The 16,589-nt window shown below is 50.6% G+C and overlaps 2 protein-coding genes across 6 annotated transcripts in view; one reads left to right on the top strand and one right to left on the bottom strand.

Annotated features, from left to right (window-relative positions):
* The window catches only part of EMC1 (ER membrane protein complex subunit 1), a 23,985-nt gene extending 14,428 nt beyond the window's left edge, over positions 1 to 9,557 (bottom strand). For 2 of the 4 annotated variants that reach the window (XM_081055631.1, XM_081055633.1), the window contains exons 1-11: positions 9,375 to 9,557; positions 6,838 to 6,962; positions 6,120 to 6,185; positions 5,800 to 5,893; positions 4,615 to 4,743; positions 3,575 to 3,701; positions 2,882 to 3,031; positions 2,412 to 2,579; positions 1,873 to 1,944; positions 1,446 to 1,505; positions 671 to 793 (exon numbers count right to left, since the gene is read on the bottom strand). In XM_081055631.1, the coding sequence (XP_080911757.1) occupies positions 671 to 793; positions 1,446 to 1,505; positions 1,873 to 1,944; positions 2,412 to 2,579; positions 2,882 to 3,031; positions 3,575 to 3,701; positions 4,615 to 4,743; positions 5,800 to 5,893; positions 6,120 to 6,185; positions 6,838 to 6,962; positions 9,375 to 9,472 (1,212 nt within the window). In that variant the 5' untranslated portion in view covers positions 9,473 to 9,557. Of the gene's footprint in view, positions 1 to 670; positions 794 to 1,445; positions 1,509 to 1,872; positions 1,945 to 2,411; positions 2,580 to 2,881; positions 3,032 to 3,574; positions 3,702 to 4,614; positions 4,744 to 5,799; positions 5,894 to 6,119; positions 6,186 to 6,837; positions 6,963 to 9,374 lie in introns of all 4 variants that reach the window. The other 2 variants (XM_081055632.1, XM_081055634.1) reach the window with 2 other exon arrangements.
* MRTO4 (MRT4 homolog, ribosome maturation factor) lies at positions 9,544 to 16,589 on the top strand. Of its 2 annotated transcripts, XM_081055650.1 has the most exons (9): positions 9,794 to 9,833; positions 10,207 to 10,530; positions 11,721 to 11,779; positions 12,611 to 12,714; positions 13,427 to 13,508; positions 13,809 to 13,876; positions 14,123 to 14,274; positions 14,673 to 14,749; positions 14,871 to 16,589. In XM_081055650.1, the coding sequence occupies exons 4-9, from the start codon at positions 12,665 to 12,667 to the stop codon at positions 15,018 to 15,020; spliced, it is 579 nt and encodes a 192-aa protein (XP_080911776.1). In that variant the 5' UTR covers positions 9,794 to 9,833; positions 10,207 to 10,530; positions 11,721 to 11,779; positions 12,611 to 12,664; the 3' UTR covers positions 15,021 to 16,589. The 2 variants fall into 2 exon arrangements, with proteins under 2 accessions (XP_080911775.1, XP_080911776.1); XM_081055649.1 differs by lacking the exon at positions 10,207 to 10,530 and having other exon boundaries at positions 9,544 to 9,833.

Below are 16,589 nucleotides of genomic sequence, written 5' to 3'. Positions count from 1 at the left end.
AACGCCTCTTAGAGCACCAGACCCCAAGGTTCAAAACCTCAGGAGTGGTCCAGGTCGTGGCATTACCTGATGTCTGAACAACAGAGACAGTGCCTGGACTCCAGCACGATGACAAGAATTTTTAGGCGTCAACACAACGGTGCTAAGCTCGAGCTCAGACCTCTCCATGGAGGAACCTGAGTGTTTCTCGGGTACCATGATTCACTATGCGCCAATCACACCCCACAAAACAAGCAGGAGGCAAGGACGGGACTCCCCACTTCAGAAATAAAGGAGTCACAGCCCAGACAGCCTGGGGCGCACAACTACGTGTGACAAAGGCGATGCTGGGCAGCAACTACGAGTGCAGGCTGCAGGCTGAGGGACTGCTCACCAGCTCTGTGCCTCTGAAAGGACCCTGAACCCCACTAGACAGTTTTCTCGCTTATAAAACGAGGGCAGTAATAAGCACCTCACGAGACGGTGGAAAGGGTTCAATCAATTAGTGCAGAAGTGAAAGCTTAGCACGGTGCCTGGCACAGTGACAAGTGGCATAAATGGTACTTACTTTTCCTGTTATTCACAGGGGTTTATGACAATTCAGTGGCTCAAGAAGAACTAGAACCCACATCCAGACAGCCCTAATCAGGCCCCGTGGCTGTGGCCTGGTCTGTTGAAGGGTTCCCCTCACCCGCTCAGGACGAGTGCCGTTTTGTTCCAGGCTAAAGGTGATTGTGGTGTCGAGCAGTCGCCGACCTGTCTCCACCAAGTAGAGGTTAATGACGTAGGTCTGGTTGAAGCAAGCCAGCGAGTCCTAGGGATACAGACGGCATGGGTCAACTAGAGGGGTCGCCCCAAACAAAGTCCCCCAAAGGAAGTCCAAGAACTGGGGGGACAAACACCCTAGAGAAGGACACAGGCCTGAAAAGGAAATATGTGCAAAGAAAAATAAGAGAGAAAAGAAAGCTAATTCCTAAGGCAGAAATCGATACCTGAGTAAATAAATAAAATGACAGCCACTCTGCCTGTTTCAGAAGGAAGCCAGTACAGTGTGGCAGAGACTTGCCAAAGAGAGGGAAAAGCGTAGGCAGGGAAATCACAAACCCCTTCGGAAAAGCTGACGAGATGGAAGCCACAGCAGAAACCTGTGCCTCCAGCCGGGGTCCCACACTGTGCCTCAGTGCCACTGCACAGATTACCCCTCAACAATACCAGCCAGGACCACAAAAGAAATGGGGAAATTGAGGCCCAGAGGAGACCATGGTTAAGAACAGATTCTAGAAATTCTACTTGCCAATCTCCCAACTAAAAAGGATCAAGAGAAAAATCACTTACAGAAACTTAGGAAAGCCCATCTGAGACAGGAAACTCTAGGAGACCTGCGCACAGCCTAAGCTGCTCCCCCAACTTCACAGGTGACCCCCTGTGTCTCTAGATCTGGGACACTGCCCAATGCCACACCCTACCTGTGGACTCCACTTCTCCGAAAAGCTCCCCATTGACCCATCTTCAGAACTGCTAGGTTTCTGCTAGGGAAAAGAGAAGGACAGGAGAAAAGTGAGCCTAAGGGTCACTTCCCAGTGACCAAGATGAAGCTCTAACTCCTGTATCTATCTTCGCAGCACTTGGGAGAAGGCAAACCTCGTTTCTCATTCCTGTCCACAAAGCCTATGCAACCCACACCGGTCCCAGATGGATGAAGTGAGGGGCCCACTCCTGGGGACCAAGGAGGTGTGCAGAAAACTCTGCAGATGAAGTGAGAACATACTTCTCCACAGCCCCCAGCCCCCTGGGTTCAAAGTGACCAGGAAAGTGTGCCCCGACTTCTGGTTCCCAGGGCTCCTGGAGACACGAGGAAGGAAACCCTCAAATGCTGTTACTCTTAGCACTCACCGCTTCATTCCGACAGGTCATGACTGCAGCCACCGTCTTCTCCCCAGTGGTGGCAAAGCTCACTAGGGCAGTCTGGGGGGAGAACAGGCGGTCAGCTCCTAAATGGGGCCTCTCCTAGCCCCCAGCCTTCCAGAGGGTCACTTCTACAGGGAGGCCCGTAGGCCTTGAAGTTGAAAGGAGCGTGATGGCCACGCCATGTGAGAGCAGAGGAGGGCATCCACAGCTAAAAACAGGCCTCTCACGACCTCCGGCACAGGTCAATCCTCAATCCCACTCTGCTCTTATATGTGCGGGAATCTCTAATTAATGCCCCCACTTTCCTGCGGACTCAGGGGAAGGCGCCAGTGTTACTCTACAGGTCCTTTGTAACTCTCAGAAGAAAAGGCATCCCATTTCTGCTCTCAGGCTAACCCCTCTCGAACCCCGTATGAACAGATGTCTTCTATCTCGAGCAAATGTGTCTAGTTTTAAAGGCAGGGGTTTCTAGCACCTGTGTCTAGCTCCTCCTGAATCCGGGCAAACCATGCTGCCTGCATTACCTGTGGGAAGTTTTTGAGCAGACCCAGGACTCCGTGATGGTACTGCAGCAGGGCATAGTGGCTTGGGGACAAGTGTAGGAAGAACTGCGCCCGAGAAGGATCCACTGGGTGAGGCTGTGTGGGCAGGACCCGGGGTTGGAATCCACTAGCAAATTCTAAGCCGAGAGACTGAGAGGCAAGGAGGAGGAAGGTTAGGGCTAGAAGCCAAGAAGTCGGTTTTCCATCCCGGGCTTCCATCCTCTGCCCCCCTTGGCCAGTGAAAGTAACCAGGCCATGGCACATGTCTCTAGAAGCTCCCATTCAGGTTCTCCAGAGAGGAGAGTGGCCCACTTCCCCTTTCACCAGTTCAGCCAGAGGCCTGACCTTCTGCCAACAGCTGCCAAGGCAGGAAGGAAGCAGTGACACTAGCAAACTCTTCCAAGCGGCTAAAGCCATGCCTCGGGCCGGGGGAAGCAGCGATAGCCTCTCACCTGCAGTGGGATTTGCCTCAATTCCCACTCGATCTCCAGGGCCAGAGTCTGGAGGGACCATGAACTTGGGTCAGGGCAGACCAGGACAGCCTCATCCACCATACCACAGGCTCCGGTGAGACTCTGCAGCCAGGGAGTCGAAACCCTGACCTACGGGAAAGACATCGTAACAGAAGGCCTGTGAGGATTTTTAACAACGCCCTCTCAGCTTATCAGCAATGTCACCACCAACCCCCCCCCGGGGGGGGCCTAAGCACATGGTTCTTCACGGTTGGCTCCAAAGAGTTAGTCCTGTCCCCCCAGCCTCCCGAAAGCTCCAAAGCTAGAGAAAAACCAGTTTTCTGACTACTAGAAAAATATACCAAATCATTTTTAATACCCCACTTGTGATAAGCATTTCTCTTATTTGTCACATGTGGTTTCTCTATCATTATTTTATGGTATTATCTTGCAAGATATTACACTTGCAGGCAACGAATAGATCTATGCAGTTTTTTCAGCCATCCCAGGAGAGCACCATGTGTGAACGCGAGGGCTTTAAATACTTGATGAGGAAAAGGCCTCCAACTGACCAGAAGCAGGGACCTTAAATGGCTTTTGCAACTGCCCAGCCAAGCTCCCTGGTCCCCAGGGCAAAGAAGGGCGCTCCCGATGCCCCTCGATCCACACGGCTCCTCAGATGCCTGACCTTACCTGCTGCACAATCTCTCCATCTTCCACATTAAACCTGACAATGTTCACGTGGCTGAAGGGAACAACACCGAGGGCCCACACCACCCCAGAGCCGTAGGAATAGACCATCTGGTAATGGATGCTGTCACTGAGAGAGGAAAGGAAAAGCAGGGAGCAACAGTGTTAGCCGCAGACCAGGGCCATCCTCGGGGGTCATCCAAAACCAAGCTGCCAGGTCCTTAGCCAGATGCCATAAACTAGCAGCCCCAGTTGGGTTTTTTTTGGCTCACACAGTTGGGTTTGTTGTGTTGTGTTTTGTTTTAGTTAGTTGTCCACATTTAGAACTGATATTTTACATGTAAAAATCAGATTTCCAGCTTTTCTTAAAAAGTAAGATGTGGCAACACTAGACCTACCCTACATTCCTCCAGGGCACCTATCAGCTGAGTAAGGCTGCCCCCTCGAGGTAGGCCAGGCACACTGCAGCTCCGAAGAGTCCACAGTGGGCCTGCTTTGCTCCTAGATTCCACCTGGTATCTCTATGCACTGGGCCCCATGGAAATCTGAGTTTTGGATCCCCGCCTTAAAAATCTGAAAACTGCCCCAGGTGGTCTGAACAGATCCTTTCCTTTCCTCCCTCCCTCCTGTTTCTTCACAGCTTGAATGCTTCCCACCACCAGGACCTCTGCAAACCATCTCAAACCTCTCTCAGCTCCTACCCTGGGCCTTCTTGGACTGTTCTAATTCTTAACTTAATATGAAAGGCTCAGTCTAAACTGAACTAGAAGTCAAAAAGCCTAGAGTCTGACCACGAGCGAGTGAGCCTTGCACCTTGCTCGACTGGCTCTTGTGCCCAGTTTGAGAGTTTGCTCCTCACTGCGAAGGAAACCCCAGAGGTAGCACAGCCCTTGAGTTCAGGCCGATGTAATAAGCCCAACACACCACACTTGATGACAACATAAGGCAAATCTGGGCCAAAGCAAAGGCTTCAGTCCTAAAGGAGAAGGAGGGCTTGTAGAGAGCAGAACCAGGTAGCACCACCTGGTGGGAAGGCAGCTTACCTTTCTGGGAGATGTTCCACCCACTTTAGGTGCCCACTGGAGAGGTGATGGAGGGCAAGAGTGGTCTTCTTCAGGACCGCAATGTACCTCACTGACTCCTGCAGGCCTACCAGCCCAAGTGCCTGGAAACTGAGCACAGGTACAGCGGTGAGCAGGCCCACGCCTCCAAGGCCTCAGGCTAGAGGAGACAATCTGGAACACTACCACTGCAGCTTAGCAGGTAAGAAAACAGGCTTTGGGGGTCAAACACATCCGGATCCTAAGCCTGGCTCTGCCTCTGGTTAGCTGACTTGAGAGACTACACTTTCAACCAGTGGGCAGGACAGCTTCCCTGAACCCCCTGAATATCCTAAGGTTGTTCCCTTCTTCCCCCAGGACTTCACAGCAACCAGGCCAACGCTCTACGATGCAACCCTTCAGACAGTACTGTCATTACTAGACTACACGCCTACCTCCCTCAACTGACAACGAGTTCCTTGACGACAAAAACTGTCTCCTATTTAAATGTGTTCCCACTGCCTGGGGACTCCCCAAGTGTTTCCTGACTGCACAGCAGGTGTATAAGCTAATGCAAAGGACACTATCAAATAACTCCAACAGATGTAACAGTAGCTCAAGTTGTTCTCTAAACATAAAATTAAAACACTGACAGTTTTAGGGGATGTAAAGTACAGCACAGAGAATGTAGTCAACAATGTTGCAACAACTATCTATATATAGTGCCAGGGGGATTCTAGGCTAATTGGGGGGAATCACTGCATAAATTATGTAACTGTCTAACCACGATACTGTACATCTGAAGCTAATACAAAGTAATACTGAATGTGAACTGTCACTGAAAAAAATAATTTTTTTAAAAAAACAATGAAAGTTTTATATTATGTTCTTACATCTAGAACATTGCAAAGCTCTCCAGTCACGGTAAGATTAGGAAAAATAGTCAAATACAAACACTGCATCTAGCTGAGAGGTCTGCAGCTAATAAATGCTCAATAAATGCTGGCTAAGTAAACACATGTGTTCCATTACTTCAAAAACATCAAAAACTGGGTGTTTGAGGCTCTTTGGCTCTGTCGTGGTCCCTGGGGAAAAAGCCAAAAGGCCCAAAGTTGCTGCCCATGAAGATCTGGGTTCCAGTAAAGCCTTGAACCAAGCCAAGATAAAACACAGCATCTTCCCCTCTACCTGCCACTGTCCAAGGTAATCTCCCAGTTCAGGCCCCCGATATTAGTCTCCCAGGAACGCATGATCCGACCTCCATTGGACACAGTGATTGCATCTGGAAGAGAAAAGACCATGGTGACGTCAACTCCCAAACTGGTGCTCTGCAGCCTCCTGGGGCCTGTGAGCAGTGGCTTCACCTCTGATGTATGAGTGCAAGTATGAGCTATTTGCATACCTGTTCTTTCCTTCTCCATTCCCTACCAGACTCTGCAGAAGGAAGGAACCAAGGAATGGGGAGAGGGAGCCGACACATGATAGAGACAAAGCAGGACTCTGCTTACCCTGTCCGTACAGTAACATGGCATCCACAGCGCCTTCTGCCGTGCCCTTGTCCACATGGCGCCACACTGAGAGACAAGAGGCAGACATTACTACGAACTGAAGAGAGGCATCCAAGTAGATGGGTAGCAAAGAACTAAAGAAGTCTTGGTTCGCACAGCAATGTCCAGTTTTATTTCAAGAGAAGGAAGGATTCCAAATAACGTAATGATGCACTCCCACTCGCTGAGTAATGAGGGAAGGAGGGGTTGAGAGGAGCTGCTACTGTCCCAATCTGGGGTCTCTGCACTTCTAATCCCCATCAAACATATAAAAGAACAGTGACAAAATTAACAAAATCCACTGTGATTCACAGGAAAAATAGTGATTATAAATTACCTATCCATGATTTTAGTGCCTAAAAAACATCTATAAAAGCAGTAAAATAATGAGGGAACAGGGGAGGCATCCAAATCTTTAGTGCAAAATGGAATCACATGTTTTTTGCAGCAATATCATATTTAAGAACACTCAGGACTTGGGCTGAGGGAATAAACTACAAAGGCCAGTTACAGGATTAAATGACGAGACTGGAAAAAAGGTCAGAATCCAGTAAGAGATGACATCTTTCGGCTGACTTCCCTAACTGGGGAACCAGCCGGGCAGACTTGACAAGCCATTCTGGCTTCACTATGGTCAGCCATTCCATGCCAAGCTAACTAGTCTACATAATTCACTCACAGATCTCCCCAGTCCGAGAATTTAATGCTGCAATCACATTCTTCTCTGTGGCCACAACCAACTTCTTGGATCCAGGGGAAAATTCCAAGGAAGCAAACTTGAGCTTCCCAACATACTGCTGTCTCCTAAAGAAAAGAGAACAGGGAAACATAAGGGGCCAAAAGCATCACTACACAAAATGCTTTGAAAAAAGACACTGCACAAATATGTGAGTTATCATCATCATACCTACCTTGGGTGTTTGCTAATGAGGAGATCTGACCAAAAGCAAAAGATCTATGCAATGTAGTCAGAAGCAAAGGGAACAAGAAGAGAGAATATACCTAACAGATGAGAAAGGCAACAGTCTTCCTTCTAAACGCAAGCACATATTTCTCTCAAGAGAAGTGATACCCAGAAGAGCACCTGGCCTAAATCCCACGACAACAAACGTTACAATCCTCTCTGCATTAATAGTGGGGCTAGGTGCTCAGAGTACACATGAGGGAAGAGACATAAATCCTGTTGTCCATAAGCACACAATCCAACTTTCCCTTCTATTTTCACAGACCTCTGGAGAAAAAATTATGCAAATTTTCTAACAAAAATCCATAGATTGGGTCAGGCCTTTGTTCTCTACAGCCTTTTCCATGTTCAGGATCCATGTGACCCATTGCTCATGCTTTCTTTGGACTATGTCTTATCACTTTCAACACTCTAAGCATAAAGAGAAGATAATGAGCTTCGTGTGGCCAACTACCGAGTACATAGGAGGTGCTCCCACATTGCTGTTAATGAAGTACTGCATTCTCTAGCAAATTAAACGCATAATATTTACACGGAACTTCTTTTGTCATGATGTTGTTTGGTCTAATTTTTTTTTTTTAAAGAAGAAACTGAGCTGGTAGTAGAAAGATAGGCTTATGTGACATTTGACAGTTTCTACCTGTATTTCCACATACTTTATTCTCACTGCATCCACTGAACACTCTAGGACATATGCAGGACAAATATTATTACTCTCATTTTACAGGTAATTAACCAAAGTCCACTGATGTCAACGAATCACTGTCAGAACTAGAACATGAAAGTAAGACCTTCTGACTCTAAACCCCATGCTCTTTTAAGATAACTAACTTTTGTCTGGACTATAAAGATAATGCCTGCTTATGCATAAAAGTATAAAAAAAATCAAAAATGCCTAAAATACCACCACCATAAACTTTTTAATGTTTTGGTGTATTTCTTTGTATTTTTCCATTTGTAAATTTCATATACCTAGTATTCTGTTCATTGGAATCATACCCAATATGCTGTATATGTGCAATACATACATGTTATATTGTAGGCCTTTCCCCACATCATTAAAAATATGACTTATGTTGCATTTGTCATACCATCTTGTATCCCACACTTAAACAGTAGGTCCTTGAATAACACCGTTTCATTATAATGATTTGCCTTAGGGACTTCACTCTTGTTTATATCAATTAGCCTACGGTAAAATTGGTTTGGATGTCTGTCGTTTTGTTTAAAGGCGCAGAACCTATTGATGACATTAAGTGAGGACGTACCGTATATCTGCCCCATGAGCTCCTTCACGTCTCGGTACCCCCAGCACCCAGAACAACCAATGACCCACTACAGACACTCAACAAGTAAGAGAATTACCGTGTTTCCCTGAAAATAATATGTAGGCAGACAATCAGCTCTAATGTGTCTTTTGGAGCAAAAGTTAACATAAGATCCGGTCTTATATAGTATATAATAAAATATAACATAATATAACATAATACAATGTAATACCGGGTCTTGTATTAATTTTTGCTCCAAAAGACACATTGGAGCTGACTGTCCAGCGAGGTCTTATTTTGGGGGAAACACGGTAATTTGCCTGATGCAAACAAGACTTCAAAGAGGAGGAGGTATCTCAGCGGGGCCTGAATGTTAGAATGTTCCCTGCGTAGTAATAGTAATGAGCCCGGCCTTGTGTTAATTTAAGAGAATTATCTCACTCCTCCTTACAACTGCAGGAGGTAACGGACCGGTAGGAGCAAATCGTTTTTCAGAAAAAGAAACCGTGGCAGAGCGGTTACGTCACTTTCCCCAAAACTACACGGCTCTCTAGTAGCGAAATTCAGATTCAAACAAAAGCAAGGCCTTACGGGAGGTGTGGGGTGGCAGGTGAGGAAGGGCGCGACCGGGTGAGGGAACGGCACCTCCCTGAATGGCACCCCCTGGGTGACGTGCGACCTGCGGGCCCCTGAACCCAGCGCCGGGGCTGGAAGGGAGGAGACACAGGCCGTAGTTTAGGACTCACAATAATCCCCTCGACTCGTACCCGTGCCCGAGAAGGGCCACCGACGTTTGGTTTGATGCTCTGCGGTCCCCGTCTAACACCCTGCAGCTTTTGCACAAGGGTCCCACCTTCTGTTTCTGCACTGAGCCCTCCCTGTAAGTGATGCACGGTCCTGCTGCATGGGAACCGCCCGCCCCTTGGCGGGGGCTGGGAAAACAGCCAAAGAGGTTGTTCCCGAAGAGGTCCCGCACGGACTCACCAATCAAACTTGCCGACTTGGTCTTCGTACACCGCTGCCGCAGGAAGAAGCAAGGCAGCGCAAAGCCAGAAGCGGGCCGCCGCCGCCGTCGCCGCCATGACGGGTGCCCGGGCCCGCCCGCTGACGCCCCGGCATGCACCGCGCCGCAGGCTCCGCCTCCGCAGGCTCCGCCTCCGCGGGAACCACAGCGTCGGGGCCGCACACAAACCCTCGGTGGGGCGCCCGGGAGTTGGAGGCTTCCGAGCGCGCCGAGAGTCCACCTGGAAACGTGCGGAAGAGCGCAGGTGGAAGCCAGGCGGGGAGAAGCGGGCCGCACCGCAAATTGGGTCAGGCGCGCACGAGGGCAGCTCCCGAGGGCCATCCCAGCGGCCCCCGCGCCGCCGGGGGCCTAAGCGGCCTCCCCGCCTTCCGCCGCACGTGGTTGCAGCGAGATGCCCAAATCCAAGCGCGACAAGAAAGGTGGGTGAAGGGGCCGTTGGGACCCGGTTGGGACCCCACGGGCTGCGATGGGGGCGTGGGGCACAGAATGGGGCGCCGGGGCCTCCGTGGGTTGCTCCGCGGGCTTGCTGGTAGCTAGCGGCGGGCGCGCGCCGCGCAGAGGGAGCGGGAGCCGGGCCGTGCGAAGCGAGCGGGGACTGTTTCCCAGCTTCGACTGCTCTTCCAAGGCCTCCTGGGCCGGGGACCAGCTTCCGGGCTCCGGGCTGCGCCCCATGTCGCCTCGGCCCGTCTTTCCCAGGCCGCCCGTTGCCCTTAGCACCGCGCTCTCGCCACCTGGTCGCCCTTCCCTTTCTCTCGCACGGGCTCGTTCCCGGGCCGGGCTCTTTCCTTGCAGGCGCTGCGACCTGGCCTGCTCGTGCTCCGACTTGCGTTCGGCGGACTCTGAGCGGTCAGCTCCCAGAGCACCTGCTCGGAGAGTCTTCTTTACCACGGTGGCGCCCGTCCCACCCCGGCCGTTTGGCGTAGTCACTCCGCCAGCGTCTAGGGGCCGGGCACTCGCTCGCTCGGCACCGACGGATACGGCGGTTACAACGAGGAAGGCTGAGAGCCTTCACCGAGCTTGACGTTTCAGCCATGGGAAGTGGATCCCACCGAAACACCAAAACTTGAATGAGTCAAGTCAGATAGTGATGCATCCCACGGAGTAAAGGAGAGGGAGGTGAGGGACGTGACCGGAGGTCTTTGGTGAAACGGCAAATGAGCAGACAGCTGAGGAAAGGAAGGGAGCGACCTACGGAGTTACCTGGAGAGCGGTGTTCCAAGGAGGGGGAACCCCGGGGGCAACGGGGCTGGAGTGGGGGCGTGTTGGATGTGTTCTGGGACAAGAGGCCAGTGGGGCCGGAGCAGAGCTGGGGCGTGGCAGGGCGGGCAGGGCTTTTAGGACCTTTGCAAGGAATTGGCTTTCGCATCCCAGTGAAATGGGTGGGCATCTGAGAGCTTGAGCACAAGAACGATATGGTTTGACTTTACTTTTAAAATACCACCCTCGTTGCCGTGTTGAGAACGGACTGGGTAAAGTGGAGGCAACGACGGAAGCATCAAGAGCAGTAATCCAACGGAGGGTGGTGCTTGGCTCACAGATGTAGCAGCGGAAGTGACAGGAAATGGGCAACTCTTTTGTTTGTCCTCCTGTCCTGCCTCTGACTGGTGTGATTACCTTTCTGTATATGTGCCTTTTGAGGAGGGACTAGACGCCAGGCCGGGTGACTAAGAGGTGGCCGTTTCCTGGAGGCACCCTGGGTTTTGCATTTGATGCTGTTAAGTGTTCGTGGGTTCTGTGGAGGGAGCCCTGATGACATCTGGCAAATCCAAACCCGTCCGGATAAGAGGCAAATGAGGCCCTAGCTTTTGTTATAGTAGAGGTGCTTGTCCCTCTCCAAAGTGGCATTGCTGCATCCTTGAGTCCAAACTGCAAAACAGGATGTGGCAGAGAAGAGACGGTCAGTCCCCAGGCTCATCATTGCACAGCAGAGGCCATCCATAGATGGTCTCTGTGCACGTGGCCGAGAGCGGGAAGAGACCTGCCTCAGCCAGCAGACCAGCTCTGCCACTGGAAGCATTCCCGCGAGCAGGAACAAGCCCCACCTCCGCACCTCAGGGCAGATGTTTAAGCTAAACTAAGAAGGTTCTGAGGGACACCCTGTTTGTCTGAGTAACAGGAAATATATCAAAGGATCTCCAGGCTCAGAGACATCAGAAGTAGGCGCTCTGAGGACCCTGGGGATAGTCTGGCTGCCTCTCCTCAGACGGGCTCGGTCCAGCCGATCTACCAAAAGGCAAGAAGAAAATGAGTCTCCAGGACATCCAGATTTGTCTCTCATCGTCTCTCCTTTTTCTTCTTTGTATTAGTTTCCTTAACCAAAACTGCCAAGAAAGGCTTGGAACTGAAACAGAACCTGATAGAAGAGGTAAGGGCTGTTTCCAGAATTTGTGTTTGGTTTATAAAGGTGTGTGTAGGACTGTATGTTAGAGAAACATACTGGTTTTTTTTAAAAAAAAAAAAAAAAAGCTGCTGAGCAGCCCTTTTTCCTCCAGTGGCAGCAGCAGTACAACTCCCATAGTGATGATTTCCAGCTTGGGTGGAGCCCTTCCTCTGTGCCCTGCACTGGGCTGCATTCCGTACGAATCATTCCACGCCCGCCTCACACATGAGGTGACATTAGCCCTGTTTTGCAGTTGGGTAACTGAAGCTTACAAGGATTTGTTAGCCTGCCCAATGTAAAAAGTCTGGGAGTTAGCAGACGTGGGTAGATGCGCCAACTCAACTGTTTCGGGGCTGCAGGCTGGATAAAAGGGAGTCTCCTCCCGCATAACGATTGTTTCCTTGAGGCCACCTCGTCATGGCTGTGGCCAGCAGTGTGGGCAGAGTTGGACCATTGAACTGTGTGCCCATGTGAGTAAATAACGAGGATTCAGTTGTTTCATTTAGTAGGTGCCTTCGTAGTGTAGCTAAGAGTTTCTGGGTTATCAACAACTAACAGACAAAGCAAAGAGAACAGGCCACAGGTCAGTCAGAGACCATGGGATCCTAACCCGCGGCTCAGCTTCCCCTGCACTTTGAGATCACCCCTGCTTTGTCCCAGGGGAGCCCCTATACGTCGGGACCCTGTCTTAGAGGCCCCCAGCTCTAACCTTTCACAGTTGTAAGTTACCTAGAGCTATCCTTTCCCATCGGAGGCCAGAGTATTGCCCAATCCTGGTACCCCTTGAACTCCAGAGCCCCGCGACTTGTTCCACAGCTTCGGAAATGTGTGGACACGTACAAGTACCTCTACATCTTCTCCGTGGCCAACATGAGGAATACCAAGCTGAAGGACATCCGGAACGCCTGGAAGCACAGCCGGTGAGCAGGCAGGGGGAAGGGCGAGGCTGTTCTCAGTCGGGCACGTGGCAGCTACTGCCCCTGGGGTACCTGGGTCACAGATGGCAGGTTAATAAGGACAAAGTGCCACTCCCCCGCCGAAGGTACTTTTTACCTGTTACAGCTGCTCTTCGTACTGTGCCCCGTGGAGTAGGACTTGGTAGGTGCTCAGGGAATGTTTGAGCAGTGACCCCTCTGGGAGAAGGGGCTCCCTTTCCCTTGGGGTCTGGTCCATTTAGGAACAGCGCATCAGTTCTAGAATGTCATTATGTGCTCCAGAATGCAGCGCTGACCCGAGAGCAGGCTGCCCAAGCCCTGTGGCGAGTTCCTGTCCTCGGCTGGAACTATGACAATACGAGTGGCTCTGGTCGTCTCTTGCCGAGCCAGCTCTGGTTCAGACCATGAAACGGGCCTCTTCCATACATTCAGATGGGGCAGGCAGATTAGCACATAACACTCGTGGTGTCAGACAAAACGTGAATGTCAGGGTCTCTGGACAGGAAAACAGTGAAAGGGACCCTGGGCTGGAGACAGAGGGGGCAGAGCTTTGTGGAAGAAGAGGGAGCCTCTGCCATGCCTCCAGCTACAAAACAGCCTGGGCCTGGCTCGACTCCTGAGAACTACAACTGGTTTCCACTTAATGGGAGGCAAGGCTAGACAGGGCACTTCTTTCACGGACCCCTCTTCTCTGTAGGATGTTCTTTGGCAAAAACAAAGTGATGATGGTGGCCCTGGGTCGAAGCCCATCTGACGAGTACAAAGACAACCTGCATCAGGTGAGTCTGGCCCTCACCTGGAGGGGCAAGGCCAAGCCGCCTTCCCGCCTGCTGCTCTCTCATGACACACACTCCAGCCATCTGGCCAGCCTGGGGATCAGGAGAGCCCGTCTGGCTAAAGCTCCGGTTCCCCTTTAACCTCCTGACCCAGAGAGTGGTGTGCAGGTGGGCACACACCCAGCTGTGACAACCAAAAATATCTCTAGATGTTGCCAAATGTGGGGGTAAAGGGGCAAAACTGTCCCCGGTTGAAAGTCACTGCTCTAATGTGACCAAACCAACCCTGCTTTTGTTCTTTAGGTCAGCAAGAAGTTGAGGGGTGAGGTTGGTCTCCTTTTCACCAATCGCACTAAGGAGGAAGTGAACGAGTGAGTGGTTTGGAGGGGTGTCTAAAGGTTGGTGAGGACGCTGGGGGCTTTGTACAGTGGAGGCACCAAGTAAGAAGCGGTTCCTAGAACCCTGGTGCTGGGTTCTCTCCAGTACCGTGCTCCAGGCTGGCTGCAGCTAGCCGCTGAGATTGCTGCGAAGGAGGGAAGGCCCAGGGGGAGCCTGGCTTCAGGGGGCTGTGTGTGGCCGTCAGGAATCTCCCCTCCTACCACTTCTCTTTCCCCTAGGTGGTTCACAAAATACACAGAAATGGACTACGCCCGCGCTGGAAACAAAGCAACTTTCACCGTGAGCCTGGACCCAGGGCCCCTGGAGCAGTTCCCCCACTCCATGGAGCCCCAGCTGAGGCAGCTGGGCCTGCCCACTGCCCTCAAGAGAGGTACGGGGAAGTCCCTGGAGCTGCAAGGTCATAGCTTAGCGGCCAAGAGCACAGGCTCCCAAGCCCGACAGCGCCCCACTCCCCTTTCTGGCTGAGCAGGTTACGTCTGCCAGCCTCCATTTTCTCATAAGAAAGGGGGGGCTGAGAGTGCCCGCCTGATCACTAGAGTGAATGTGGACAGTAACTTACAGCCAGAATACAGCACTTCAGGGACAGAGGGAGGTGGTCACTGTACCCCGAACACCGTCACGGGCAGCTGAATGCTGTCGCTGAATCCCTGCCCCAGCGTGTACTGGACTGGTGGGGGGGACAGGTGGCCAAACGGATCCCTCCCAGCTCTGGGCAGCGGACAGAAAGCTGTGCCAGGGGTAACTGTGTGGTGGCCCCCCTCTCTGCAGGTGTGGTGACCCTGCTGTCCGACTATGAGGTGTGCAAGGAGGGCGACGTGCTGACCCCAGAGCAGGCCCGCGTCCTGGTGAGTCCCGCCCTCCCAGCCATCTGCAGGCTGTTGGGGGGTGTGTGGAGGGGGGGTTACCGCAGAGACTCCTGATCATACTCGCTCCTCCTGACTCTTGGTTCCTTGGCCTCTCTTGCAGAAGCTTTTCGGTTATGAGATGGCTGAATTCAAGGTGACCATCAAATACATGTGGGATGCAGAGTCTGGGAAGTTCCAGCAGATGGGAGACGACTTGCCAGAGAGCGCCCCCCCGTCGGAAGAGGAATCGGAGGAACAAGACGATGACTGACGGGCACTTAGGACTGGGCCTCCCAGCCCATCCCAGGCCTCGTCGCAACTGGGGCACACGGGACTGCCACGGCCCTCTCGGGGGACCAGCTGTCTACTTTGCTGTGGATGAAGACAGGTGGGGGGCGAAAGGCACAGACTCTTCTGTAAAGAATAAAACTTTGTCTGCAGGGTGTTTCCCTGTGATGGCAAAGGGACTTTTTCAGAAAAAAGGCCTTTGGATTTGGGCTTTTGATTGGATCCCTACGGTGCCCTTCGCTCACCTCAGGAGCTAGCTTCCAGCACTAGTTCCTGCGTGGCCGTGTTCGTGGCCTTGCAGCTCTAGGGAAGGAGCAGCCACCAGGGCTTCTGTGCCCTGGCCCTCAGGGCACACACAAAAAAGGTAGCATGCTGGAAATGGTAAACATGGGTAAATACAAGACTTAGTCTCATTTTTAACCTTCTAAAAAAAGATCAGAGTTTTTATGACATTAAATATACCATAGGACTCAGCAAGAACCACACCAGTGAACCCAGACACAAAAATTCTTTAGCAAATCAAATACAGTCGTATATAAAAAGGATTATACATCATGATTCAGTGGGTTGCATACCGGGAATACTGGGTAGATTTGTATTTGAAAATCAGTCAATACAATCGACTATACTAACCAGAAAATAAAACCCATGTGGTCATCTCAATAGATGTGAGAAAACCATTTAACAAGATTTAGTAATCATTTGTGAAGAAGAAAAAAAGAACTCTCAGCAAACAGAAAGGAATTTCCTCAAACTGACAAAAGGCATATACAAAAAAACATATAGCTAATATTTAATAATGAAAAGGCTTTCCTCCTAAGATGGGGAACCAGCAATGAGATTTGCTCTCACCATTTACATTCAACATTGTATTAGAGACACTAGTGGTCCCAACATACTTCAGTGTGCTTGTATAATAATAATAGACAATTTCTTACATACTTACAATGCCATTATCACCCTAAAAAACAATTATTTTGTGTCACCTAATACCACATCTGGATTGATGGTTCTTTTCAGCACTTGAAAAAAATGTGCCAATTCCTTGTAACCTTCATGTTTTTTCTGATGAGAAATCTGTCATTTGAATTCTTTTCCCTAAACCATTTCTCTCTCATTCTTTTCTCTTGCGATTTTTGTCTTCAATTTTCAGAAGTTTGACAAGAGTGTGTCTTGGTCACTTTTGGGGTGTTTATCCTGTCTGGAGCTCATTTCACTCATTGAATCTGGAGGTTTATGTCTTGTCAAATTTGGGAAGTTTTCGCCCATGATTTCTTTGAGCACTTTTCCAGCCTGCCCTGTTTCTCCTCTCCTTCCAGGACTCAGCATTGTTAGGCCATTTGTGCTGGTCCCACAGGTTCCTGACACTCTCTGCTCTTTGTAATTATTTATTGATGCATTTTATAATGGCGGCTTTAAAATCTGTTAGATAATTGTAACCTCTGTCATCTCAGGATTGGCATCTATTGATTGTCTTTTTTCATTGTTTGAGACCTTCCTGAATCTTGGAATAACGAGTGGTTTCATTAAAACCTGAACATTTTAGTTATTA

The sequence above is a fragment of the Rhinolophus hipposideros genome, assembly GCF_964194185.1.
Source record: "Rhinolophus hipposideros genome assembly, chromosome: 8".
Taxonomy (NCBI): Eukaryota; Metazoa; Chordata; class Mammalia; order Chiroptera; family Rhinolophidae; genus Rhinolophus; species Rhinolophus hipposideros.
This window is presented reverse-complemented; position numbering and strand designations above follow the sequence as displayed.

What these genes read in the sequence shown, in the direction of transcription:
- MRTO4 (XM_081055649.1), top strand. Translation starts at nt 9,806, where the DNA reads ATGCCCAAATCCAAGCGCGACAAGAAAG. An exon ending in AACAGAACCTGATAGAAGAG is followed by an intron (nt 11,780 to 12,610) that starts GTAAGGGCTGTT and finishes CTTGTTCCACAG; the next exon opens with CTTCGGAAATGTGTGGACAC. An exon ending in GCCCACTGCCCTCAAGAGAG is followed by an intron (nt 14,275 to 14,672) that starts GTACGGGGAAGT and finishes CCCTCTCTGCAG; the next exon opens with GTGTGGTGACCCTGCTGTCC.